General features: G+C 38.6%; 1 protein-coding gene across 3 annotated transcripts; it reads right to left on the reverse strand.

Moving 5' to 3' along the window:
- Nucleotides 1-785: 785 nt before the first annotated feature.
- On the reverse strand, nt 786-27,720 carry TNNT2 (troponin T2, cardiac type). 3 transcript variants are annotated; one of them, XM_067468103.1, is made up of 12 exons: nt 27,701-27,720; nt 25,144-25,209; nt 24,646-24,678; nt 24,063-24,084; nt 19,489-19,549; nt 19,242-19,358; nt 15,772-15,849; nt 14,262-14,372; nt 13,391-13,500; nt 10,053-10,143; nt 7,015-7,055; nt 786-1,115 (listed from the first exon to the last, which is right to left on the reverse strand). In XM_067468103.1, the coding sequence occupies exons 5-12, from the start codon at nt 19,540-19,542 to the stop codon at nt 1,067-1,069; spliced, it is 651 nt and encodes a 216-aa protein (XP_067324204.1). In that variant the 5' UTR covers nt 19,543-19,549; nt 24,063-24,084; nt 24,646-24,678; nt 25,144-25,209; nt 27,701-27,720; the 3' UTR covers nt 786-1,066. The 3 variants fall into 3 exon arrangements, with proteins under 3 accessions (XP_067324204.1, XP_060628528.1, XP_067324203.1); XM_067468102.1 differs by lacking the exons at nt 786-1,115; nt 27,701-27,720 and adding an exon at nt 5,774-5,806 and having other exon boundaries at nt 25,144-25,171; XM_060772545.2 differs by lacking the exons at nt 7,015-7,055; nt 25,144-25,209; nt 27,701-27,720 and adding an exon at nt 5,766-5,806.
- Nucleotides 27,721-27,728: the final 8 nt, after the last annotated feature.

Here is a 27,728-nt window from a genome sequence, read left to right on the forward strand (position 1 = left end):
TTGGATATCTGGCATTTGACATTCCATATATGGCAAATAAAATCATAGTAGAATTTTGAGCAGCACTTTGCTTGCATGGGAGTCTAATAGAATAGTCTTATGGTTATTGCAATCTCCAGTATTACCTTTCTTGGGGATTAGAGTGTATATTGAGCATTTCAATTCTGTGGAGTTTTTTTTCTTCATGTTTGTTGAAAGATTTTAGTTAAAATAGGAATGAATTCTGTCTCTGTTGCTTGAAACAGCTCTATTGCATGCAGTATGTTCATGGTGATTTGCTTCTCCCAAGTGTTGAAGGTACACACACTTTTTGGTTTCAGGCATGAACATGTATGAGTCTGCAATAAGCAATGCAATAAAGTTTGAGCTAGGAAGTAATAGGATTTGGATCTGGCCAATTTTACAGTAGTTATATGTGTCTGCCTGCAATAGAAAAGGTAAACAGCTGCTACCTTCAGAATCCTTTACTGAGAATATGTAAACAGCAACACTGAGAAAAATGAGAAAGCAAATAAGCTTGCCTTGCCGGGTTCCCCAGGATGTTAAAAAAAGCATAGAATTAGAATGGTATAAACCAGCAGAACAGAAACTATAAAAAAAGATAATTTAATGTAAAGGGAAAATCCCCAAATAATACATTTTAGAATTTTTGAAGATCCAAAATGTTTTGTTTGCTTTAAAATGGTTACCTGATTATATTCTTTCATTTTATATGAGCATTTTGTCAACATTGAATAAAACACTGTTTGATGCATGGTGAGCAACAAGGTAAAGGAAGTAGGTACTGTTTTATGATTTGCTTTATTTACAGACACAAGATTCTTAACTTTGGTGACACAATAATTTCCACACAGAAATAGTGTGTTTTCTCCAAGTCATGAGAGTGCTGCACACACAGCTATAATCATTCTACAGAGTGAAACCTTTGGAAGGTAGTTGGAACTGAAACATCTAGAAAAGTTGGTGCATTTCTTTGGGCTGCATGTAATGAGATGTTTGGTCAAAGACTGACAAAAGCAGAAATATGCCACTCTGCCTTCTCCACAGGTTAGATCTGAAGAATCTTTCATTTCCACCGGCCTCCAACCACAGGCTTTCCACGAGTAGCTTTTGAGCTGTTGGGAAAGCAAACAAGCAAATGAGTATTTTCTTATTGGTGACCTTATTCAGTGACACTCACATAAAGTGTAACAAGAGTAAAGTGGCAATACAAATGCAGTGTGGTTACTATGCAACACTATCACATTTTTATACATTAAAGAATAAGAGGGGAGATCAGAAGCTGGAAATTAAAAACCACATCTACACTATGAATTTACATGTATGTCTCTTCAAGTTTAGTATTGATTTATGGTATCTCCATGAACATCATAGAATTTCCTTAGGCAGAAGTGGCTAGCCATTGCCTTCCTCTTCAATATCTGACCTGTTACTCCATTACTCCCTTGTTACTAACCCAGACCGATCCTGCTTACCTTCTAAGAATTGACAGGTTCTGATGTCTTCAAGGAACTTAAGCCTAAGACACCACATATTTTCACTGAAATAAAGATGGTTCTTTCCCTTCCAGGAGGCCCTGGGAAAGATAGTTTTGTAACTGGGACATGGCTAAAGAATTCTCAGTATTTTCACTAATCTGTAATTCTTATTGGCACCAGGCAAGATAGTTAAACAGATATGATAAGCAATATGGGTTTGTACTACAGACTTGAGTCATCTTTCACTACCTAGAATAGCCTTGCTGTACATGGTTTCCCTCAAATGTTTTGGACTACAAGTTCTGTTATCTCCAGTTAGTTGAGCATACTGGGAGATGACTGTGGGAGTTGTACTCCAACACATCTGGAGGGTGCCTGATTGGAGAAAACTAGAGGGTAGAATAATGGTCTCTTGAAAACTAAAAAATGTCCTCAGTTTTAGAACAGTCTAAGCCTTTTCTGTGTTCTACCTATATTATTGTTGGTTTTAATATGTAGGCTGCCCTGAGTTCTGGTTTGGGAGAAAAGGCAGGAGATAAATAAAGTTAATAGTAACAGCAACAGTGTTCAATAGCAGTGCTTGTAGCTGATCATGAGGAAGTATTCATATTCATAATAATACTCATAGTAATTCTAGCTGTAACAGCAACCATCATTTGTGGATGCATGGAACCACCATTTCCAACATTACTTGCTATTATCTGTGGCTGAATGGAGCTACAATTTAGCAACATCTGATGGAATGACACATTCCTTAACCCCATATAAGGCATGCTTCTGTTCATGCAATTTTAACATTTAGCATTAATAGCTACTAGTTACCTTTCATTCCTCCTTATGAGGCCTTTGCAAATTGAGATGCTGCCCTGGAGTCTGGCCATCTATGAGCCAGCTGGAAAGCATTTCAGAGAGCAAGAATGCATAGTCACCAAAGCAGCTGATGAAGTCATGTTAGCTGCAGCTTTAGTGTCAGCTGAAATCGTTGATGAGCCAGTCAAGCAATTTCTAAAATTTTGCCTGCTTCCCAGCCCATTGTGACTGCCTTGTGCATCTGTCTTGCTTCTCAGAAAGGGAAACAGCTGTTTCTAAATCTGGGGTTGTCTTACAGTCAGATTAAGGATGATATTTATGTTCAGAACTTTCCAATCATGCCCTCAGCTTTCGGTATTTGTTTTAGGTCACAGATGAGAATTTCTGTTGATTCATTTTTGTATAAGAATTTTTTAGGATGAAAACGTTTCTTCATGCATTTTTAGTTCTCTGTTTAATTTATCATTTGCCTTTCTACTAGTATAAGACTTAAGGAAGCATTTATTTATATTTTTAATGTACTGTCAAAGGCTTTCATGACCAGAATCACTGGGTTGTTGTAGGTTTTTCAGGCTGTATGGCCATGTTCTAGAAGTGTTATCTCCTAACATTTCACCTGCGTCTATGGCAGGCAGAGGCGGCCCTAGGTAATTTTCAATGGCAAGCAAAGAGTATTTTTGGTGCCCCCCCCCCCCAACCAATCACACACACACATATCTATATCTATATGGTCATGGACACATTTTGGCCCTCCAGGTATTTTGGACTTCCTACTGGCTGTTTGGAATTGTGGGAGTTGAAGTCCAAAACACATGGAGGGCCAAAGTTGGCCTATGCCATCCATATATACATTGGCCTTTTAGACAACTGACCGTACTTCAAAGATTAATTGCTTGTATTAGGAAGTACCAGATCATACTTATGCAGTATGTTGTATGTACATATGACTTGTAAGCTGCTCTGAGTCTCCTTTGGGGTAAGAAGGACAGCATATAAATGTCATTAAATAAATAAATAAATACATAAATAATGCAAGCATGTATAAAAATACTTCTTTCAGCATAACTGGATGAGATGCCAGTATAAACCACCAACAAGTTAAAAAGCCACATTCTTATGCGCACATGTAAAATAATGCATGAAATAGCTGCTAGTCAGAATCACATGAGTTTTAAAATACCACTCTAACATTTTTGAGATTTGGTTGCCAGGTGCTAAAGTATCTCTATTCAGCCACATCCAGTACATTATGGATTAAGTATCTATTTGAAGCATGGTGTATAAAGACATTTTTCTCATAATGGTGCACAAAAAATCACAGCACAGCAAAAAAAAAATCATCCCATAGGGCAAAGCATGCTACTCACCCTTTGCTGAATCACATAGAAGAGAACAAAGAAGAAACAAGATATAAATAGGATATAAAAATCCTGGCTAACCTACAGGTTTGACTTGATGTGCTCACTAACATAAGGCAGAGTGTAGTAGTCCTTTCAAGCAGAGGATGCTGGGAGAAGACAGGAAGCTCTTGGAGAAGAGACAGGTGTATTATGTGGATAGCTTAAGGTACGCTGTGTCCATTGGATGCTGGGGAGGATGCTGCTTCCATGGCCTATGTTGAAGTAAGATTTACTTGCCAGTCCAGTAGGCTTTTGTAGACACACTCAGAAGAGGCTTCCATATTGCTTTCTACTTGAAGCACCACAATGTTGTGCACTCCCTTGGCAAAAATCCAAGGCTTTTCTTATACATGTAGCCCTTCGCTTCTGGACTTATAAACTGTCCAACAGTTTTATCAGTGCAATCACTTTGCAAGACAGCTATATTTCTCTCTTTTTTAATATACAGAAGCATCTTCCACATAGTGATCAAAACTCCTGACAAGAGTTCAAGTGAATGACCATATTCTATCCTGAAATAATATATGTAGAATATCAAGCAGACTCCTTAGCCTCTTTGAGCCTTTATTCTCCATCCCACCATGACCAAAGAGAACGATGGGAAGTGCAAGAGTTATTCAACAATGTTTACAAAGAGTGACACCAAATTCAGGGGACAGGTACTGGGATATGTCTCTATGTGTGGACTACTATGCAAGAATTTGGGGGTCACATTGTTGATATCAACAGTGCAGCAACACACAATGGAAGAAGCCATTTCCCCAGGAATTTTCCTGGACACATCTTTAAAAGGAGAATTGTAGTAAGGAAACTGAAGATCAAAGGCCATAAGGAGGTGAGAGATTTCAGAGATAAGAGAAAAAAGATGGAAAAGTAATGCAAGAGTTATATGGAGAAACAGTGAAATTAAAAAAACTTGGTGAGAAGTGGCATTGAAAATGTGAATTCAAGTTAAGAAAGAAAAATAACAAAAGCATAGGAATCAAAACAGAGTACAGAAAATACGTTAGGAAAGGCTTTTGTGGGGGGGGGGGTAGCATTGGATCCAGATTTCCAGACTGCTAGCTCTGGAAAAAGTGGGCTAATTATCTTTGTTAATCAATCCATCCTTTTGAAGTCCCCTCCTGCGAATCTTGAAAATCTGCTCCAAAGAACTGGAAGACACTCCAGATGAGCATGAGAGGCATCCAAGTGTCTTGAGGAGGGAGGAGGAACTGGTGAAAAATGGAAAGAGCATTCTGCTCAAAGAATAGTTGTCTGGATCAGGGATTGAAAGAGTATTCAGAAATGTCCTCTTGATTAAGAAAAAAGTAGTTTGACACATTGAGACACCTCATCAAACAAATATTGGCTTCAGCAAAAAAGTCCTGCACAAGAGCAAAATGACCAGTATTTTGTCTTCAAGTGCACTTTTTGTTTTTTGCGCAAATCCTATTTATGCAAATAAAGTCTGAAGATGTGAAAAATCATCAAAACATGGGGAATAACTCTCAGAGTTGCCACCATGGACATTTTTTTTAAATGTCTTGCTCTTTTGTGCAATAACAAAATAAGCAAACATTTAACCACTTGTCTGGATGGAACCCACTAAATAATTCAAGCAAGGAAAAATATTAATACGTTTGAAACCCAAGAAGCATTTTTTTAAAAAAGCAAGAGTAAACCAAAATTGGAGGGTGGGGCGGGGGAGTGGTGGCAGGATGAGATCTGGAGGGGGAGCAAAGTAAGCTGACAGTATCAATTCCACTGAAGCCAGATGTGTGATCACATAATTACGAAGGCACAGGATATGACAATAAATTGTCATCATGGATCACTGAAGCAGAAAAGGAGGCAAATAATTAAGAACAGAGGAGCAAAAGTTAGTAATCGAGTGGAAACGGGGAACAAAAGGAAGAAAAGAAAAATTTAGTGATAAAGCACACCCGAGTACAGAGAATAATGAAAAATCCCCAATGGGTAAGTATTTCATGGACAGAAAAGCAAGTGAGGGGAAAGAGGGTGATTGTGGAAGATCTACCAGGTGCATTGAGTGCCATGAAATGCAGTGGGATGTTACATTATCCTAAGTACTTACACCTTTTGATGGTCACTAATGCGGTTTCGTAGAACATTAATCTGCAAGAGAAATAGACAATAGATGATGCTTCACGGTGACACTTCATCATGTGGAAAACAGAAGGACTATGTCTCAGGACATCAAAGAAGGCAAGAAAAGAAGACTGATCATGGATGGACTGCACACATTAAACAGAATGTAACTGTTGATGTAAATGAATGCTCTGGTGAATTGTCTGAATTCTCTTTATTATGACTGATTTCTGTGTGTGTGAGAGAGAGGAGCAACTTGAGAAACTGCAAGTTGCTTCTGGTGTGAGAGAATTGGCTGTCTGCAAGAATGTTGCCCAGGGGATGCCCAGATGTTTTGATGTTTTACTATCCTTGTGGGAGGCTTCTCTCATGTCCCCGCATGTGGAGCTGGAGCTGTCAGAGGGAGTTCATCCGCACACTCCCTGGATTCGAACCTATGAACTTTCAGTCTTCAGTCCTGCCAGTACAAGGGTTTAACTCATTGCACCACTGGGGGCTCCTTGTTAGGACTGATAACCATAAAGGACAATATTTGTATATCTCTGTCCCAATCCTTTTCCTTGTGTGAAACTCTTGAGTGGCTTTTTGCTGTCCATGCAGTTCTCTGTCCACATGAAGGCATTGAGAGTAAAGTCTTTTCTCTCTCATTTTGTTTTATTTTTCAGGGTGTATCTCTAATCAGACTAGAAAATGGATTTTCTTTGCCATAGCAGCAGCTTGGAATAAAGCTGCAGTTTTGTGACAGGTTCTGTAGTTCCTGGACTCCATATGTCTTCAAAAGCATCTTTCTCTCCAGTACTCAGCAGCTCAAACATGATATATTGATCAATTTATTTCATGGTCTTTTTCTGAAGTTATATGAGGCATACCTTCAAAAGGTTCAAATGTAGATAATTAGAAATTCAGTACTGTTGAATTTAAGTGTCACCTCACTCCTACTTCTTGTGTAAGAATCAAAAATAAATAACTGTCCCAGAAGCACTTGCATTGACTTACCTTTGTCAAAGGATCTGGCTGGGAACATGGAGTGCCTGGATAACCATGGTAAACTGAACTGTAGTTTTAGAATTCCTAACAAGCCAAGCAGGACAGCCATGCAAGATACCAAAGGACCATGTTGAGAAGATCATGACAGCATCCAGGTCTTACTGAGACATAAGAAGGCAATACTCCAAGCAAGTTTTGGCACACCTAGTTCCATGCTTCACTATTTGCAGGGAATAGGTCATACTTACTACTTGCTTAACTCATCACAGCGTGCAGTGAGTATGAAAATCTGGTCAGAGTTAGAGGAAGGAAAATATTATCGATTATAGATATTGCCTTGTCTCCTGTGCTATGCTAATAATATAATGTAATGTAATGTAATATATTGTATATACATATAATATTTATAATATTATAATGTAATACAATTTAATAATAATAATATATTACAATTATATATTTTATATTTCATGTAATATTACTAATAATATTACAATATAATGGTATAGTACAATATAACAATATATAATACTGATATTGTACTATGCTAATAATATTATATATTGTATGTATATATATCTTGCAAGCCACTCTGAGTCCCCTTTGGGGTGAGAAGGCTGCCATATAAATGTCGTAAATAAATAAATATACCGGTATGAGGATGTAGGGCTCTATCTAACAGTGAACAGGATCAGGAGATATGATGTAGTGAATAAACTGACAGTTTTTCATCATGTCATAAGGGTTTGGTAAAGGATCAGAATCTAAAATTCAGAACAGCTTGATATTATGATGGGTGAGGAAGGAAAACACATTAATTATAATGCAAGTCAGTGGGGCTGACTTATAGAAATAAGGATAATTTTAACAAAGGGCTCTGGCTGAAGGCTTTGAAGGAAGAGGTTGAACTTGCCTCTGCCTCTCTTACATTATATCTGCTTGCCTTCGGGGACCGAGTGCCTAAAACCGATGTGCTAATAAAATCTACATGCTTATATTTTAGCCAAGCTAAAGCATCCCTACCATCTTATGCATAGCAAAATGGGTGAATTTTCTCTTTTGGAGAGTGGTAAGAAGTGGGAATCAAATTAGACAGTGTCAGCCCCCCCTCTTTGGGAGGTACTATTTCTCTTCTGGATGCTTTGCTTGTATTTCTGTACTTAGCATACAGGGAGAAAAAAAACATTAAACAATTGATGTCACTCTTCCATCAAAGTATGTTTGTATGTGTTTGGAATTTTTCCAGAAACATCTCAAGTTCATTTAATGTCCAGGAAACCATTAAAAAGAGAACCTATGCTGCTAAAGAGAAAAGATAATTGCTAGATTAGCACCCACCTGTCCAATTTCTGTAAAGATCTAAAAACATGGATGTTCCAATGTGCCTTTGATTAATTGGTTCACTAAATGAATTGGCCCTTCTAGCCAAAACTAATTTCCAGCTCTTGCACTTTACTATTGTCCCTGTAGTTGTATTGCATTTATTGACTTGGCCCTTTCAGCTATCATCTGGCTCTTATGCTTTACTATCAGCCCTGTCCTTGCAGTTGTATTGCACAAGTCCTTACCTTGCCCCTTCGTTCTGAAATGTCCACTATGCTCGGCTACTGGTTGTTGTATGATGATTTATGTTTTTATTATTGTTTGTATATGCATTTTATTGTGTTAAATATTAATTCTGTTTGACCGAATTGGTCCCCATATAAATAGCCCTGAGTCCCTTTGGGGTGATGGTGGCAAAATAAATTATTATTATTATTATTATTATTATTATTATTATTATTATTATTATTATTATAGTAGCTCCTTCCTCTTATTTTCAGCTGCTTCTCTCCCCACTTCCAGAATTTCAAGTCAAATACTGTTTTTTCAATTGCACTTTTGTTTTGGCCCAAATTTATACACTATGTTTACATAGTGATTGGAAAATTGCTATGGCTACTAAGAATAAAGATATGTATGTTTAAAGGCCATTTTAATACAGATTAGTTCAATTGTTACAGCAGTATTTTACTACTACATCCATTGATTGAACGGGTGGGGTTACAAGACAGGCACTTTGAAGCATGGTCTTCTGGACATAAATATTTCCTGGTCAGGGTGAATGCAGTCCAGCTTTGACAGAGGCTGTTGTAATTTACAATGTGACTTGTGGGGTCCTTCAATATCTCACTTGACAAGGGTAGGACTGGATCTTTAAAGGCCTGGACTAATGGTTTAATTTTAATCTACAATGCTGGATTCTTATGAAGTGGAGACATATCTGATTCCACTTATATAAGAAATCGTTCACTTCTGATTTCAGATGTAAATTTCAAATGGAGATAAAGCTAGGCTCCCATCCAAGTGAGACAGGTCAGATTAATCATCTTTGTCTGTACTTGCTCTGCGTTGGGAGAAAGAAGGGAGTTAACCTCACAGTAATTATAAGGAAGAAGCCTGGATACAGCTATGGTGGGAACAAATGTATGTCTATTTTAGTTATGGGGTTGCTTTTAAAGACTTTCAGAAAGAGAGAAAATATTATTGAGAAAAGTGCTAATTATAAGCAAGTCCACTTTTTTCTCTTTTTGATTTCTTCTTTAACACGATTTCTTCACTTTAATGCAGTTTCAGTGCCATTTTTCTTTTAATTTAGAAGTTATGTGAATTATCCCAACTGTGTAGCACAGTAGTAGGCTTGTGCAGAGAGTGGATCATTTGGACTCATCCTTGTTCTGTGAAGGTTGCATCACGTCCACTTATTGCGACTGAAAATTCCATAATTCCATAATTTTCATGGCACTTTTGACTTTTGGTGGGCAACCTCCTCTAAACTAAGGATGTTTTCAGATGCCCCCACCTCTAAAATCAGAGCTTTGGAGGGATCACTGGGAGTCTAAAAGCTTTTACATGACTCATCAAGGCAAAGTGTCATCAGAGAAAATGACACTAATTGATCATGGAAAGAATGCTTCCTGTATCAGTCATACAAGTGATCCTAGCCATCCAGGGATCATATAGTGAAAAAGATGGTGACAGTCTGACTGGCTCTCCTGTGATGCTACTGAGACCAAGTAGAGACGCCTTCAGGAAGCATTATCCTCCCTCTCACTAATGGATTTGTCCATGCAATCTTTTACACAATCTGTTCAACGCCAAATAGATATCAAACATCTGTCAACTCCTATGTTGACATTGCTGCAATGACTATGGAAGGTGACTTCCCTATCAACTCAGTCTTCGAAGCTACATTCAGCTGCTTGAGCTGAGAAAGCTAGAATTTCCAACAGTCATTCAAACTTACCTCATATTTCTGTCTCTTGAATTTTTCCTGCAAGTCAAATTTTTCAGCTTCTAGATCATGAATATTTTGCCACAATTCCTTGGCCTTTTCCCTGATGTGAAAACATGAAGCATCAGTCAAAGTAGTAGCCAATTTTTACATACACAGTCCAACACACCTGAAGAATACCAAACTGCATCTTACACTCTTCTTGAGTACATGTGGATGAAAAGGTTATATATACAGCCTTGTGGTCATGTGTGGAAATGAATATGGAAATTGTGTGAGTGATTTTATTAGTGTACATGGATTATATATACTCCAATAATGTGTGTGGGTGCATACTGTGAAGATAAATTGTTTACTCATACAGATGATTATACACATATACATGCATGCATGTATGACAGAATGGGCAACTGATATGTTTGGGGGCCCAATTTTCTGCCAAAGAATGCCAAACAATGACTGGTTTCCTGTTAGAGACATACACAAGTATAAGCCCACCTTACACTTGCATATACATTTTCTGGGCATTGTGGAGGCTACTGTTCTCTTCCTTCTGCAGCACCCAAAGCTCCCACAGGAATCAAGGTGTCTATAACTATGTAGCATTAAAGAGCTTTGAGTGTGAAGGGATATGCTTGAATATGAATAAAGATGTCTATGTCTATTTCAGCCTGTTCCTTTGATGAGGTATGCTGTGAAGGGCAATGTCCTAGCTTGAACATAGGGCACTGAATCACCTGTAACCCACCAAGGGTTCACACCTTTTCCTACTCTATCGCCTGTCACCAAACTGCAGGGAATGTGCTAAAACACATTGTTGCCCAGCAGAATGCTGCTTCCAGCAGTCTGCTTGGAATGCAGATTATTATTATTATTATTATTATTTGCTTCATTTTTATACCGCATTTTCAGCCCTTGACAGGCGACTCAATGCGGTTTACAGTGCAATTAAAATACAACAATACAACAACAGGGTCGACGACGTCGCTCCACAACAATTAACAATCAGACAGGACAAATCAACAGACAACATATATAACGCCTCAGTTGAAGTCAGATCCATTCTCATAGTCATTGTGCCGTTCCTATGTTTCAATTACCGTCTTCCTTAATTAGTTGCATTGCCTATCCAAACGCTTGTTCGTAAAGCGAGCTCTTGACCATTCTCCGAAACGTCAGCAACGAAGGTGCCTGTCTGATGTCTGCTGGCAAGGCATTCCATAGCCGAGGGGCCACCACTGAGAAGGCCCTGTCTCTCGTCCCCGCCAAGCGCACCTGTGACACAGGCGGGATCGAGAGCAGGGCCTCCCCAGACGATCTTAATGTTCTAGTCGGTTCATAGGTGGAAATGCGTTCGGAGAGGTAAGTGGGGCCAGAACCGTTTAGGGCTTTATAGGCCAAAGCCAGCACCTTGAATTGTGCCCGGTAGCGGATTGGCAGCCAGTGGAGCTGGCTCAGCAGAGGAGTGGTGTGCTCCCTGAGTGCCGCTCCTGTTAGCAACCTGGCTGCCGAGCGCTGGACCATCTGAAGCTTCCGGGCGGTCTTCAAGGGCAACCCCACGTAGAGCGCGTTGCAGATGTGCTAAAGAACCCGAAACACACACCCTGCTAACACATCCCAGCCGAATCTTAAGGGGTTGGTAGTCATTGTAGTGCAGTACCTTCACTTACAGCAAAGACATGGCTGGGGGTTAGAAATCCCAAGGGGCATGTGTGACTCCAGACGACACCTTACCTAGCCCATGTAATACCATATTGTGTGGGGGAATTTTTCAAACATTATTCGGAATGTCTGCAAAGTTCTTGAAAGTCCCAACAATCCACCCAATTTATTTCCTTATCTTTAATAGTTATCTTTAAATGTACATGGACTGCCTTTTGACTTATGCCAGTTTCACAAGTTATGATACTAGAACTGGGTCTGCTAGATATAAGCCTATTGATGAGTATGAAGATTTCTGAATAAAAGGAGACAATGTGGATTAGCAATGAAGTCTACCTGATGAATTAGTGTTTGTGTGTGCTCATCGCACCCTCTAGTGGCTTAACTGTCTATTGTGATTCCTTAAAGATAGTTTAATAATAAAGCCAGGGCATATTAGCCATTTAATCCAGTCTGAAACAGAAATAAGGTACTCTGGACTGGCCCCAGAGGCAACCACACGCTCTATGCCCGATCTATGTCTATAGCTGGGTAGAGTCTACATTGTGCAGATGTGCCTAAAACAGTTCAGCCCTTCGTAACTATCATCTTATCTTCCCTTTCACTGTTGCCATTGCCAAAGTTCTACTGCCATTCAGCAACAGTGACAGCAACAACAGTAGCCCAATCCATTCCCTTTTCCCTGTGCACCTGGTCATGCTGTTCAGACTGTTTCCAAAATGTGGAACTGCTCTGGGTTTTCTTTAGCACAGGGCTAGACTGGCTTAACCTGGTTGATCCTATGATAAAGACTGGGCATTCCTGAACATTTTTCAGATGTCCAGAAGTGACTTCTCAGCCACCTCTGGTTTTGGGATTCATGTAAATGAACCCCCAGTCAAAGAAGCCCCATGTCTGCAAGATCTGAGCAGGGCTGTTGAGGATAGGCTAACTTGGAGGTCAATCATTCATGAGGTCACAATAAATTGAAGTCAACTTGATGGCAGTTTAACAGTGCTCCATGCAGTTATGCTGGCCACATGATCTTGGAGGTGTCTATGCACAACTCTGGCTCTTTGGCTTAGAAATGGAGATGAGTACCAACCCCAGAGTCGGACACGACTGGACTTAATGTCAGGGGAAAACCTTTACCTTTACCTGATGGCAACTAACAGCAATAGTTTTGGGCTTCATGCATAAAATATCATTATAAAGTAAAACATTACTGCTTCTTGACTTGCAATGATCATATATGAGTTATCATTTGAGTGATCATATATATCAGTCATCATTTAAGGTCATTTGTGTCTGCTCCAGTGGATATCTGACGTAGCCAGTGACACATGCCTTGGTTATATCTTATTTGGATTACTATAACAACATAGGGCTGATTCTGGAAACTGATCAGAAACTGCAGCAGGTCTAAATAATGTTACCAGAATGATTGCCATACGTAACTCCCTCACTGAAATGACTTTGTTAAGTAGCAGTTCACTTAAAGCTACAATTCAAAGGGCTGGTTATGACCTATAAAATTCTAAACAGCTAGGACCAAAACTGCGTGAAAGGCTGTATCGCCTAATATGAGCTTGCCCAGGGTTGAAGATCCTCAAAGGAAAGCTTTCTCTCAGTTCCACCACCAACAAATTCTCACAAGATCACACTATCAGTTGAATCTCTTCAGCTGGCCTGTTCCTTTCCTTTCTCACCTCAACTTGTCTTCATTCAGGTGATCAATATTCAGAGGTTTTCGACGCTCACTGAGGATTTTTTTCTTCTTTTCTCGCTCTGTTTGCTTTTTCCCACTTTTCTTCTCTGTCTAAAGAAACCAATATAAAAGTGCCTCAGGGGCAAGAATGACAAAAACTCTGTTGCACTTTAATAGCTTAATAACAACAATAATTTCATTTCTTACCTGCCTCTCCTTGAGGCAGGTTACAGCATAATTAAAACACATAAACATTGTAAAAATTCTATAAATATACAAATCCTATAAATATACATAATATAGAAGGGGCAACTATGTTCTGTTGCAACCATTGACTGTTTCAAGCACATGGACTGTGGTTGTAGAATGTTATGTGGAGTCATGTATTAAAAGAACAACTAAGGCCTATGGAAGCATAGCTTTGCTCTCCACATAGCTTTACCATATTTTTCTAGATCATGCACTACCACATATACAGGGGTAAGTTTTCCTTTTTTGGTATAATATGGGTATTCCCATACTGGCATTTCTCCATCCTCAGTGCCCTCCCTGTTGACTTAGTGAACACACTCTGAAGCCCCTCACAGAACTATTCCATACACTGTGGAAAGCAGGTTTGTAGGTGTCTGACTATATACCCTTAGCCAGACACAAAATGATGACATCAAAACCAATATCCACCCAAGTTCTCTGATGGTCTTGGCATTGCTGCCATTTTTTAATGGCTGGCCATGGCAGCTTAACCAGACACTTATGTATTCCTGCCTAATTGGTGGGTGGTATTTGGCTCCGCTCAGCAAAGATCCACATGCAGACTTACTACACTATGCTGAGCAATACAACATTTTACTTTCTCTGTAAAACCCATATACCTTCTGTAGATAGCCCCCAAAATGAAGCATGTTAGAGAAAGCTTTCTTCTTCCTGGCATCCTCTTCAGCCCTCTTCCTAGATTCTTCTTCCTCCTTTCGGGCTCTCTCTTCCTGTTAAGGAGGGAATCACAATGACATTTCAGAAAAGCAGAGAGATAACAATGCCTTCTGGTGACTTCCATATCAGTGGGGCAATGTATCTGAAGCATAAATGTTAGTACCTTGGATAACTCCATTACAGATGAGGCTAAGCTTGGAGTAGATTCACTACCTTGGCAACATGGAAGCTATTATCCACCATTGGAGAGAGAAACAGAATTTACAGGAATGCCTAATGCAGACTGCAATGGTTTGGGATATAGCGTTACTTTTTGAAGTACATGATTATAGCATTGCGATTCTACTCTAATGATCACAAGTCCATTCTATGAAATCCTGGGGTTCACAGTTTAAAACAGAGCTTTCCATACGTTTCATGTTGGTGACACACAATTTCACGACACAGTCATTCAGCTTTACTAGCAAACTGGAGGTTAAATGAACTTCTTATAAGAGATACACACACACACTTAAACTGTAACAATGAAATGTATGGGATATGATTTATAGCTTATTTTGCATAATTTCAGAGATTTCGCCTTACATTTGCATGACACACCTACACCCTGAAGGGGACACACTAGCATGTCACAGCACACAATTTGGAAGGCTCTGGTTTATACCATTAGGAATTCTCATCCAGGTATCTCTAGAGCCCTGACCCAACCTCCAAACCCCTAGGATTACTTTGGATATAGCAATGGCAATTAAAGTGTGAAGAGCCCCACATGGAACTGATGATTGAGAAACAGCATTTGACATTGGTGTCATTCATTTCCAAGTCACTGAAATCATCATCATAATCATCATCATCATCATCATCATCATCACTTTATTTCTTAATTAGTCGCTCTCCACCAAAGTGCTCCGAGCGACTTACAATTTTAAATAGCTTATGTTTTGCAGCGACTTACAATTTTAAATAGCTTATACACTATTTTACACAATATAAAACATTCAATATAAAAACATTCAACATAAAAACATTCAACATAAAAACATTCAGCAGTGACTATGGCAAAATTTGATCCGATTACTTAAATGCACAACCAAACAGCCAAGTCTTGAGCGCCTTTACAAAAGGTCGCAACTCCGACATTGCTCTAATATATAGAGGCAATGAGTTCCACAGAATTGGAGCATAGATCGAAAAAGCTCTATGCCTTGTAGCTTCCAAATGTGCCTCCCTAGGACCTGGTATGTATAGGAGACTTTCCTGGGTGGATCGAGGTGACCACTGATGGGGAAAAGGCACCCATACTAACACATATGAGCTCATACATTCTGAGCGCAATCAGCAAGGCGAATAATTGTGGTTGGAAGGAAGGAATAGCAGCACATTTTTTTTCAAAATTATCAAAAGCCTTGAAGTGACTATTCACTCTGGAGTATGGGTTTTAGGTCAACTCACAGCAACACGGGCCTGCCGTTCCTTCTCTCGCTCACTACGGATCCGTTGTTGCTCAGCTCGCTCTGCTCGCCTCTGTTCCTGTAAAAGGAAAAGTCCAATGCAACTGTTTAAGGGATTCTGATCTTATAGTTAACCAATAAGTGTTCTGCTCTGAACTCAAACTATATGGCCTCGGGCTTCCATGATGGAAGCTAAAACACCAGTGCGGTCAACGAGGTTGGATTGAAACCTTTTGACAGCTGAATTAGAAAATCCAAATGATACCTTCCAACATTAAAAACAGAATACTGTGATTGCAATCTTAAACCCACATAGTACATAATAAGTCCTACTTCACTCAATGGAGCTTTGCATAAGAATACAAGGTGAATAGTAACTGTTAAGAAAGCCTCCATGATCTGAGTAAAACCACAGCCTTTGGAATGATATATGGGGTCATATAGAACCAAAGACCTGTCTGTTAAATGATCAGACCCAGTCAGAAATACAGAGTGTTGAAAGGGTTCAGGAAAATATATCAAATTGAGCTAAAAATATTTTATTGTATATATGGAACCAACATATTGATAGATGCTCAATTTCTTTGCTATATAATGAATTATCATTGTTTCATTTTCTACATCTTGATCTGGATACATGTTCATTAGGCCTGTGTGACCAATGAAAAAATGTTTCAATATTTATTTATTTATTTCCTATATTTATACCCTGTCCTTCTCCCCCCGAATTAGGGGGGGCATGGAGAATAGTTTGTAAAGTGTTTATAAAATGTCGTTCGAGGTCTGTATCGTAACTACAATCATATAACAAATTCTTCATTACTTTTCATTAAGTAATTCCAAGGGGGGGGGGTGGAGTCCAATCCTCTTCAGCCAGGCAGAAAAAGCACAGTCTAACTACCTCCCAACAGATGCCCATCCATCCTTTAAAATAATAACAATCACAATCACAATAGAAACCTACTAGGCAAACTTTGAAGTTACTGCCTCTCAACTTTGCCTACCTCACAGGGTTGATTCAACTTCCAACAATCCCTTTTTATTTCAAAATCTCTTTAGCGGACAAACATGGAGAAGGTGGAGGAGGCAGCACAAGATGCTAAGTAGAATTCTGAGAAATGAAGTTTGGGAAGTTGAGGACTCCTGTGGCAGTGAATTCAAAAGGCCCTGCCCTAAGCTACATTTCCCAGAATTCTGCTCCATTCACACCTTAAAGTACTTGAGTTTTCCCTCTTCAAGTTGGAGAAGTTACTTTTTAAACTGAGGTGTTGCATTGCCTCCAGATCAGCAGGGCTTGGGTTTTCTCTCTCCAGCCCTTTTGAGGGAGAAGCGGTACCTGTGATGGGAGACCTGGAACCATTTACAAGACTTACATAACTCATCTGAAAGTCATAGATCAGTCTCTTAAGCTTTTTGAGTGGCCACCTTTTGTATTTCTTAATATTGCTTTGGATGTACAAATCTCATGATTTAGGTCCAAAAATGAATTGATAATGACATTTTGCACACCCCTAATATTCATTTATGAATTAAAAAGGAGAACTGGACATATTATCACAAAGGACCAAACAATAAACATCTAGTATAGTGACCACACCAGATGCCTGGGGCGATCTGAAGTCTCAAGGGACAATTTGTATGAGATGTTCCCAAGAGCTGAAATACTCAGGTAAAGCTGAAGAGGGCATCCATCATATCAACAAATTATTTGCTTCTCTTTTGATGATCCACCCATTTTGCATCCTGCAAAATTTATCAAGCGGGAAATTAGCTATGGCCATTCACAATTTCTTAGTTCAGACCCCTTAATGGAAAAAGGCATATTGGGGATTAGGGGGCAGACTGATTTGGAGGCAGAACATGAAGACACACAAGATCCATAAGAAGAGCAGAAGACATTTTTTCAAGAGTTAAAATTCCATAGAAATCACTGCTCCAACATTTGGGTGTGAAAAGAACTCTACTCAAACATTCCCCTACTTTCTCCCACTTTCACAAAGGGCACTAAAGCTGCAAGAAAATCAAAACAATAGCTAAAAGGTAAATTTACTTGATATAGTCTCCTAATTTGTATGCATGTTTTTGAAAGGGAAAATGTATGCCATCATGAAAATATACTAAGTAGAATCCAGAGTTCATCATGCTTTGAGTAAATCCATTTAAATTAATAAAACAAGCAAATCACGACTAACTCAAACCCCTTCAGTTTTATTGACTCTGCTCTAACCTTGACAGAATCTGGATTCAACCCATTGTAATTTTGCTTAGGTGAAATACATGCCTGCATGAACATGTACTTGAAAGAGAGAATTTTTTTATTATTACTGCTACATGTACAACTATAAAACATAATTATGTAAATTTTAGTTTTATAGCATATGAACTCAAAAATAAAATCCAATATTCTTTCTTCTCTAGCTAAGCATGTTTAGGATTACATCTTTAGGATCAAATCATGTGATACACCTATTTATTTATTTATTTATTTATCCTATTTATACCCCACCTTTCTCAACCATGAAGGGGACTCAAGGTGGCTTACATATAGGCAATTATTCAATGCCTTACAGCAACATATAATTCTAATGAACTTTAAAATTAAAATTAATACATATTAAACATTTGAAAACATTACATTCAGTATTAAAAATCACACTATCCATAATCGTAGTCCAGAGCCATTCTAATAGATATTGCACCTATTCCATATCTATTATTACATAGCAACTATTCTCCAAAGGCTTGATCCCAAAACCACATTTTCACTTTCCTTCTGAAGGCCAGGAGGGAAGGGGTTTATCTAATGTCACTGGGGAGGGAGTTCCACAGCCGAGGGGCCTCCACTGAGAAGGCCCTGTCTCTCATCCCCACCAATCACCCCTGCAAAAAAGGCAGGACTGAGAGCAGGGCCTCCCCAAACAATCTTAATCTCTGAGGTTCACTTTCAAGTGATGAAAGATTTCTATTTGTGAAAACCAAAATTTTCCTCACCTATCTGTCTCGCATGTAGTATACTTTGTTTTATGGTTGGAAGGTAATTGTTTATCTGTATTGTTTTTAAATATGCTATCAGCCACCTTGAGTATCAGTACTGGGACAATGAAGGTATACAAAATCAATCAATCAGTCAGGTAAATACAATGTGCAAGTGATTACCAAGGCACTTATTTATCAATGGTGGAAGAAAAATATATTTATCACAGAAAAAACACATTCTCATTAATGCCTTTCATTCTTAGTTTCTAGATTCCAATAACCATAATATTCAGAGTCAACTCCCATAATCTATGGAATCTAAACATTGACAGGGTTTTTTAAAGCTATAAACATTAGGCATTTCCAAATCTGGTCACAAAACATTTAAACTACTCTGGCAGATAGCAATATACCATCTTATTAAATCTATAGCCTGATATGGGCTTTGTCATCATAAAAACAACTGGGTAAGTGATATGCTGCAATTCAACATACAATTCTGTCCTTGAGGAATATCAGCTCTTCCTCCTCTTTCTTCCTGTTTTCAAAATGGGCCTCAATCAAGGCTTGCAGTTCATTCAGATCCTTTTCCATTCGCTTGCGGTGAATGTCCTACAAGGCAAAAAAACAACAGATGGCAAAGGCATCGTGTTATTGCACAGCATCAAAAGCAAAGCAATCTGCCAATGAATATAAAGCAATAAAAACTGGGTTTATTGAGGTGGCAGTGGATAATACTCACATCAAAGTCCACTCTTTCTCCATCAGGGATTTTTGGAGGTACCAGATTTGGCATGAAGAGTCTGAAATTAATGGGGAAATAAAGAGGTAACACATTGACATTACAGCACCTAACTTCTGTTTCAGATGAGCTCTTTTTATAAACCCAAGTGTTGATTGACATCATCTCTGTTTTCACAGCAGACCCAAGCATGTAGTCACCCTTAATCCAATTAATTTCAAAGAGTTTGTTTCTAAGTTTCAATCCAGTGTGGCCAAGACAATGGCTAGCATCCTGTTCGGTATTTATGATGTCATCAGCTAGACTTACAACTTCGTACATTTTTCTTTTTTACATTGAAAACTATGGTGCCACTGCTATAATATTTAATGCCCCTCAACCACACCTTAAAAGCCAACCAGCCATGCCAACAGTAAGTGTTCTGTGGTGCTGACACAGCCTCTGCCTGCCACTGCTGCCGCAGCCAGCAAGCCATAATGCAGTGAGCAATTGCAGCAGGACTTCTATATTTTTATTTTGCTTGGCTTTTATCATTTTTGAGGCAAGCATTTAGTTATGCAGGCTCTCTAATAGAATAACAGCAAGAGTTTCACCATATAAATAGATCGCTTTAATCATGAGCCAGCTTGGTATATTGGTTTGAGCACTGGATTACAGGTCTGGAGACTAGAGTTCAAATCCCCGCTCAGCTATGAAACCCTCTGGATGACCTTTGACAGTCATGCTCTCTGGGCCTCTTTTGAACAAATCTTGGCAAGAAATCCTGTGACACCTTCACCTTAGGATTGTCAGAAGTCGGAAACAGCTTGAAGGCAAAGAACAACAAGCAAAATTAGATCAAACCATGTATGGGAGACAACAAATCTCTTGCTTTCATGAGCGTTTTATGAAGATCAGACTTGCACAACCTGTGGCTCTCCAGGTGTTTTGGACTTCAAGTCTCAGAATTTCTGCCCATTTGACAAGTTGGCTAACTTCTAGGAGTTGGAGTCCCAAACACCTAGAGGGCAATAGGTTGTTCTGGCCTGATCTAGATGCTGAGCCATATTTCCATATTTCAGGACTGAGACAGCTCTTATACATCCTGGAGCAGCTGAAGGATGAGCCTCTTTAAAACAAAATGGATTCACTCCCCCATTTATTCACTGCTTGCCCCTAGGGTAAATCATTCAGGAGCCCTTGGGCATGTCTACTTTGGTTAAGGTGATTTAGCCTTGCATTTAGAAAAGCTGGAGCTTGGCTGAAGCTCTAGTGTAATATTGTGACCTAAGTACAATGTGGACAGTAAGATTAGAAAAGGCACTGCCACAATTGCCTTTTCTTTACACTAATCAGGAATCATCCCTTTGTTCTTCCTCACAGGAACCTCTGCTGAGATGAGTAAGGAGCATGCACTATGTCCAGAAACTCTCATGGAATTCTATGGCTGTCTGGCAGTGGTGATAGTAATTCATATGGTAAGATGATGGTCCAGTGAGGCCGAACAGCCTTGGTCCAGCTAGACTCTACTATAGGTTGTGGATGGAATGTGTAGTCACTTGCTCTGGACTGGCCTTAGATCAAGTAGCCAGTGTAGATGTGCCTCTTGTGTGCCATTATCGCCTGTTCTTTCCAATTAAAGGTGGTATCAATAAGGCTTTTTTAAAAAAAAGAAAAAAAAGTTAGAATACTATTCTCATGGATTCTTCAATACCTAGAGTGGACAATTAATGTACAAATAATAATTGCATATGCATCCAAATGGCCGATGATGCAATATATAGTTAGTAATATTAAGAGGCATTACTCATCTTTTTTAAAAAAAAAATCAGAGCCTCTGTGAGTGTTTTTTTAGGACATAGAAAAGACCTTCTATCACAATTAAAATGAAAAATACATTAAACCCAATAACAATAAAAATCAGTAATAACAACAATAATAACAAATCTCAATACCCATGATGCACATTTTATGTAAACTGGTTGTCAGTTCCAAGTCAAGGGGACAATTTATAGCTCATGGAAGGGCGCCGTATGGAATGTCATCATGGTCACTAGGCTTTTTACAATGACCACACCTGTCACTGTGGTCTTATTTTTTCTTTACTAGGCTTATATATCTAAGTGAGCAGCTGTAACAACTTCATCTCTGGGCATGCTGGGGTGGGAATGCTATGCTTGAGATACCATATCTGTTTTCTAGTCCCTACAGCCTGTCATGTTTCCCAGTGTCTGTCTATTTGCAAGCAGTTAATTCTTTATTTTCAAAGACTGTATTAACTATACTTATTTCTATCTTTTTATCCATCCATCCATCGATTAAGCTCAATAGCAAGTGTGAAAAACCTATGACTTCCCAGATCTTTTTATTTATTTATTTATTTATTTACGACATTTATATGCTGCCCTTCTCCCTCCGAAGGGAACTCAGAGTGGCTTACAAGTGATATGTAAATACAACATATTATATTATTAGCATAGCACAATATTAGTACCATACATTCCCATATTGTACTACACCACTATACTGTAATATTATTAGTAATATTGCATGTAATATAAAATATATAATTGTTATATTGTATTATTAGTAGTATTATAGTATAACATTATAATATTATTTATTTATTTATTTATTTACCATATTTCTATACTATCCCTCTCAGCCCTCAGGCGACTTGGGGCCGTTTACAATTGGTGCCAAGACCATAAAATACAATTTCAGCACAATAAAAACAATCAGATAATAAAACCATAACAAAATCAATAAAAACATAAACATTAGGGTCTCCTATTAAAACATTGTCCAATCATCATTCAACCATTCAATTTTCCTATGTTTATTACACTGTATTTGGAAATGCCTGCTCAAAGAGCCAAGTCTTGACTCTCTTTTGAAATATTAAAAGGGAGGGTGCCGATCTGATATCCTTAGGGATTATATGTGTATACAATATATATTATTAGCACTTTTTGTACTCCAGATTCCATCAGACTTGTCCAGGAGGGTCAAGGGTGATGGGAACCAGAGTCCATGAATATTTAGGGAGCTACAAGTATCCAATCTGAGGTTGTAGAGTTACAGAGTTTGGAACTTATTTTCAGGTAAACTAGTATGGGACTCTAGCTTTTGATTATTATACTATAATCAGTGCCAGATTTACCATTGTACTTAAGCAGAGTCCTATTGTCTAGGAGGGCCCATCTTCCTGTCAAAAATATTATGATGGATTTTGCTTATGGGGTGCAATTCTAAATTTGAAGGTGTTCTGTTTCAGCGTGATTCCAGACATAATGATAGAGTTGATGGTCTATGGGAATGTGCCACAAAGCAGGCAGTGTAGGCCCAGATATGGGGCCTCATAACACAAACACACACATGTACTCACGCCCAACTTTTTATAAACTGGGTGCTCATTTTTGTATGTGTTCTTTCAAGTCATTTCTGATGTATGGCAATCCTCTCATGGGATTTCCTTGGTAAGATTTATTGAGAAGTGGTTTACCATTGCTGTCCTATTAGTTTGCCCAGGGTCACTTATCCAGCAGGTTACTACTCGTAAACAGAAGACATTAACACAAGTGTCTTTAAGCAAAGCTGCTACAACACTTTTGGCATGAATTATCTGCTGAGTACTTAGCAGGGCCCTACATTATCTCTATATCAAAAGCAATAATAATATTTAATTGTTGAACTCCCTTCCTAGTCCCATTGAGTTGACTCCCTCCCTCTTAAGTCCCATAGAAACTGCTAAAAGCTTTTTATTTCACTAAATTTTGATACGAGTTCAAATTTTATCTCCCAGTTTTTCTACTGAATTTGTTGTATAGTTTTTTGTTTCATTGTAATAAATTTGTTTTTATTTGAGCAATTTGTAATCAAATTTTTGTATTTTATGCATTTTTTTCAACATCATGCTTTTAGGGTATTTTTTCAGGAAAGGGGTGGCAATTTGTAAACAATTGACTGAATGAGTCTATTCTTGTTGAAATTAACCCACAGGATGCCAGGTACATTAAAATCCAGTGCAGCCTCCATATCTGCAAAACTAATATATGTGGTTTCACTCATCCAAAGTTTCACTTATTCACTTAGAGGTTTTTATACAAGCTACAGTTTCTTCATAATTCACCCCATGGAAAATAACAGGATTCACTAATATCTGTAGTTTCACATATTGACATGAAATCCAGGGATGTATTTCCAACAGATTTGGGAAATGCAATGTATAACCAACAAAAAGTCCAACCCTTATTCAATAGTATTGGGCAAATCATTATGTCCCCCAGCCCAATTCTAGTTCACATTGTGAAAATCTATGCAAGAGCAATTTGAAGTAAATGGGGAAAGATTTCTGAATTTAATAGAGCTCTGCAGTTTTAAACAGCACCTGGCAGATTGTAAAACAGGGTGACCGTGTTTTCCAGTTAATAGAGTCACCAGTTCCATCATGAAGTTTTGAAACCTGTCTTTTAATTTCTCTCCAGTAAGTTTGCACTTACTGCTTCTCTCCCTTCTTCTCTACAACTGCATCAGCAATTACGCTTATACTATAACAAAAAGCCGAAAGTATATATACATATATGCATACTTACTTGGGTTTGGGCTTAGTTTCCCCTGAAAGAAACCAAATGAACATTTCAGAAGAAAAAAATATTTGCTCTATCTGTAGAGATTGCAGCTCCTACTTTTCCACTGGCTCCATTAAAGCCTATGCTGGTTTTAGGAGGAGAAATTATTTTGGTTTCCCAGTTATACTACAGTTTTCAAACTCTTTTTTATAACTTCTGGAGTTAATTTTATAGTGTGTATTGTTAATGTTTTCCTCCATGCAAATACGCCATTGAACAAAGACTGGGATATAATATTATTTGCTGTGGTTCTGGACAAAGATTTATCTCCTAGATTTTCTAAAGCAATGAAAGGTGGAAGAGAGATGAAGGATTTGTCCCTTGCCTTACCACCTCTGGCCCCCAAATATGGCTGGGAAGGGGAATTCGAGTATCTTCTTTAATACAGCTGGGATGGTTAAGGAATTTATACATCTATAGGTTCATTTCTGTGAAATTTCTGTATCGTAAGATCAACTTGGTAACCCTAACAGTCAAGATCAGAATCAATTCAAAAAGATTGTTCCTATATTGGCCCTGAGACACATAGAGTCCTCATTTCATTTACCTTCTTCTGGTTCTTTAGCTTGCTCTTCTTGTTCTATTTTAAAAGAAGGGCAAAGAAATTTGATTAGAGTTTTGCCACATGAATGAAGTTGTCTAGAATCCCGGCTCCCTCTTGATATGTTTTATTTCCTCTAAGCTGGGTCTGATATCATTCCTAGCATGCTTCATAGTTCACTCACTCATTGCTGGGAAGGTTTACATTACTGTTATTCTGGTATTTGGCAACTACAGAAAGCAAAGCAATGTCCTCTCTGCCCCCAACCTTTTACAACAGCAGAATCTACAGGATGGAGGATGATACGATCTCAGAGTTATAAAAATCAGAGCACTTGACTACACCAAAAACAGTTCAATTTTTGATGGGGAGACAGATTGTAGCTTCATCACTGCATCCCAGGTCCAAATTTGACCTATTTTCATCATTGATGCTGCACCTCCTTGGTCTGATCTTCTATATTTTGATAAGACATAGCTAGCTCTCCATGACATCAATACGTGCCTTCAGCTGTGACTTCCTCTGCATCTTCTTTGATTTCCTCTGCTTGTTCTTCTTGTTCTTCTTGTTCTATGAAATAATTAAACATTAAGATCTGATTATTTTACTTCTATTTGTGTGTGTGTGTGTGTGTGTGTGTGTGTGTGTCAGGAGTGACGAGAAACTACAAACTACAAGTCTACAAACTACAAGTCACTTCTAGTGTGAAAGAATTGGCCGTCTGCAAGGATGTTGCCCAGGGGATGCCTGGATATTTGATGTTTTACCATCCTTGTAGGAGGCTTCTCTCATGTCCTGGGGAGCATTCTATCTGAGATCATGAAATCAAGTAATTAAGATGCTTCCCAAAGGAGAAAAGAAGATGGGAGACAGAACATGGCTAATGAATGACAATACTGATTTTTCCAGGATGCCAGACAGATACCAAAATCCTCAGAAGCTCAATTCCCCACTCTGACAACCAATGGCAAGGTGGCCACCCACCTGCTCACCTGCCTTGTGTTTCAGCCATCATGGGAAGAGACTCCAGGATTACCTTCTCCAAGCTTCAGCTTATTGCTGTAAGCAGCCCCCTTCCTTCTTCTTTCCCTTCTTTTCACCCTCTTGCTCTCTCTTCTACCCACCTCAGCAGGACCACAATGCAGAACAACTTCCACCTCATGAGGCCACCAGAGTTTGGGTAGGACAGTGGAGGACTGAGGAACTTCCACACAGCCCTATATCTCAGAATATCAAGGCAGAAAATCCCACAAAATCTACTTTAAACTGGAATATATGGCAGTGTGGACTCAGATAACCCAGTTCAAAGCAGATATTGTGGGATTTTCAGCCTTGATATTCTGGGATATAGGGCTATGTGGAAGGTCTTGATATTCTGGTATATAGGGCTGTGTGGAAGGACCCTGAAAGTGGTCTATTTCAGTGCCTTTCCAGTTGATTAGCCTTAGTGTGCCTCCCTGAAGCTTCTGGAAGGGGAAAATCAGATGCTGGACCAAAAAGCCAATTGGTTCGATGTAGCACGAATCATTTATGTATGAATATGAACATTGCAAATGTGGGATGGCAGAGGATTAATCAGGACCATTCCTACCAAAGTGGGACAACAATAATGTTGGTACTTGTTCAAAAAATCTGGGAAATTATTTTGGTGCCACATTGAGAATAGTCTATTAGAGAGCCTTAGACTTTCTTCCCTTGGACTCCCTTGGAAGAGGGAATAACTTTCAAATCTGTTTAGCTTTCTGTTGCATGCTGATGCACAGTACAAATATGATATGTGTCTCATGCACAAAACAGCAAGGAATATTCTGTATCATTAATAAGCAGCAATAAAGTAAAATGAACAGAAATGTTCTACTACCGTCTTCCACCTCTATCCATTCTTCTTCTTCTAAACCAGGGCAAACCAGAGGGAGTGAAAGGGAATAAGTAAAGAAGGTTAGCAAGGGATCACATAAAGCTGTAGTGTCAAACTAATATTTCTACAGATAGCATGGCTTTCTCAATCAGTGCTGATTTTTGCTTCACATTTGTGCCAATAGCCAGTTTTCTGGTGCTAAGCATTTGTGAAATCAGATATTAGCAGAAGCAACAGCATATTAAGGCCAGGAGTACATTCGCAGCAGACATCACTAATTATGTCTTCATTCAAACACATAAGAGCAGTGTGCACGTAAAAATGAAACATACCAATTAGCTTCTAGCAAATCTTTGCAAGTAACAGAAAGCTTATCTGACACTTGTTTTCCCATGAGCTGGTTTGACTTCAATTTGCACTTAAATAGTCCGCTTAGATGCATAAAGTAATCGTTTAGGTATTCATAGAACAAAATTAAGAACAATCCAGTTATTCAAACTTTTTTCATAGTCTTTTGGCATGTTAAAATGGCATTCTCAAGAAATCAACCTGGGTGAATAAATGTGTTCCTTATATGCCCTTTTAAGGTTAGCTTAATTTTTTCGATTACAGTTGTTTATTTTTGTTTGTTTTTGTTTATTTATTCAAAAAAGATGTCAGTCAGTCTTCCCTTCTAAACAATTACAACAGTTAAAATACATCATAATACATCTTTCTGCAATAACTGTCGAAAAGTCAAGTAAATCAGCAATTAATGGTGCATCTACACTACAGAATTAAAGCAGAATGTTACTATGGAATCATAGGTGTTGTAGTTCAACAAGGTCCTTAACTTTCTTTGTCAAAGAGTGCTGATGAACCACCAGAAGCATTAGAGAGAGCAGGAATAAAATGGACACCTAAGTGAAAGTTTATTGTAACAGAAAATTTTCTACATAGTAGTTGATCATAAGTATAGGAGGAAGCCTAAACTCATGTGAATAGAAATAGAAATTGTATGTACTGGGTGCCACTACAAAGAAGGCCTCCCCTTTCTTCACAATCACGGCTCAGATGACCCCTCCCCCCCCACCTCCAATCAGATACTGAACTTACAGATAGCTTAGCTACACTGAATGATGAAAAGGATATTATGTTCTGTCTGAATGAGAAACATCACTAACCCCAAATATTATGGCCGTTGTCATGAGTATATAAGCCTACCTTCTTCAATAAAGTCTTCTGCCACAAG

The sequence above is a fragment of the Anolis sagrei genome, chromosome 4 (assembly GCF_037176765.1).
Source record: "Anolis sagrei isolate rAnoSag1 chromosome 4, rAnoSag1.mat, whole genome shotgun sequence".
Taxonomy (NCBI): domain Eukaryota; kingdom Metazoa; phylum Chordata; class Lepidosauria; order Squamata; family Dactyloidae; genus Anolis; species Anolis sagrei.